This window comes from Passer montanus, unplaced genomic scaffold (assembly GCF_014805655.1).
Source record: "Passer montanus isolate IOZ18808 unplaced genomic scaffold, ASM1480565v1 scaffold618, whole genome shotgun sequence".
In the NCBI taxonomy this organism is placed as follows: domain Eukaryota; kingdom Metazoa; phylum Chordata; class Aves; order Passeriformes; family Passeridae; genus Passer; species Passer montanus.
In genome coordinates, this window is record NW_024371238.1 from 953 (window position 1) to 2,346 (window position 1,394).

Genomic DNA, 1,394 nt, shown 5'->3' on the forward strand with positions numbered 1-1,394 from the left:
CCCAGGTGTGCCCAAATTCCCAATTTCCCTCAGTTTTCTCCCATTTTCCCACCCAAATTTTTGCATTTTCCCCCCATTTTCACACCTCCAGGTGCTCCCAGGTGAGCCCAGGTGCCCTCAGGTGTGCCCAGGTGCGCCCAGGTGTGCCAAAATTCCCAATTTCCCCCAATTTCCCCCCCAGTTTTTGCATTTTTCCCCAAATTTCACACCTCCAGGTGCTCCCAGGTGAGCCCAGGTGCCCCCAGGTGTGCCCAGGTGAGCCCAGGTAACCCCAAACCCCCCAAAATCCCCATTTCTGACCCATTTTCCACCCAAATTTCACCCAGTTTTTTCCGTGTATCCCCTCCCAGCTGCCCCCAGGTGCCCCCAGGTGTGCCCAGGTGCCCCCAGGCGTGCCCAGGTGCCCCCAGGTGCGCCCAGGTGCCCCCAGGTGCGCCCACGCACCCACTGCTGCCCGTAGCTGTCCTGCAGCTCCTGCTCGTGCGCGTCCTCCCAGCGCGGCCGCAGCCCCAGCACCAGCAGCGGCCACCAGCCCTCCTGCGCCATGGCCACGAAGTAATCCACGAACCCCGCGAAGGACTGGATCGCACCTGGGCAGGTGAGACAGGTGAGACAGGTGAGATCACACCTGAGAGCCCTGTGAGCACACACAGGTGAGGTGTCACCAGCCCTCCTGCGCCATGGCCACGAAGTAATCCACAAACCCGGCAAACGACTGGATCGCACCTGGGCAGGTGAGACAGGTGAGACAGCACACCTGGGACAGGTGAGGTCACACCTGAGAGCCCTGTGAGCACACACAGGTGAGTACAGGTGAGTACAGACACCTGCCCTCCTGCGCCATGGCCACGAAGTAATCCACAAACCCGGCAAACGACTGGATCGCACCTGGGCAGGTGAGACAGCGCACCTGAGACAGGTGAGGTCACACCTGAGACAGGTGAGGTCACACCTGGGACAGGTGAGGTCACACCTGAGAGCCCTGTGAGCACACACAGGTGAGGTGCACAGGTGTGCACAGGTGTGTGAGCACACAGGTAACTCAAACCCAGGTGTGCACAGGTGTGCACAGGTGTGTGAGCACACAGGTAACTCAAACCCAGGTGTGTCACAGGTGTGTCACAGGTGCGTGCCCCGCCCAGATGCCCCGCCCAGGTGCGCACAGGTGTGCACAGGTGTGTCACAGGTGTGTGAGCACACAGGTAACTCAAACCCAGGTGCGCACAGGTGTGTCACAGGTGTGTGAGCACACAGGTAACCCCAGGCCAGGTGCGCACAGGTGTGTCACAGGTGTGTGAGCACACAGGTAACTCAAACCCAGGTGCGTGCCCGCCCAGGTGCGCCCAGGTGTGTCACAGGTGTGCCCAGGTGTGTCACAGGTGTGCCCAGGTGTG

At 61.0% G+C, this 1,394-nt stretch overlaps 1 protein-coding gene across 1 annotated transcript in view; it reads right to left on the minus strand.

Moving 5' to 3' along the window:
* Window positions 1–410: 410 nt before the first annotated feature.
* LOC120510986 (potassium-transporting ATPase alpha chain 1-like) overlaps window positions 411–1,394 on the minus strand; it is a gene marked incomplete at its 3' end in the record, with an annotated part of 15,619 nt that continues 14,635 nt past the window's right edge. The window contains exon 17 of the mRNA XM_039727508.1: window positions 411–590. Coding sequence (XP_039583442.1) covers window positions 411–590 — 180 coding nt within the window. The remainder of the gene's footprint in view (window positions 591–1,394) is intronic.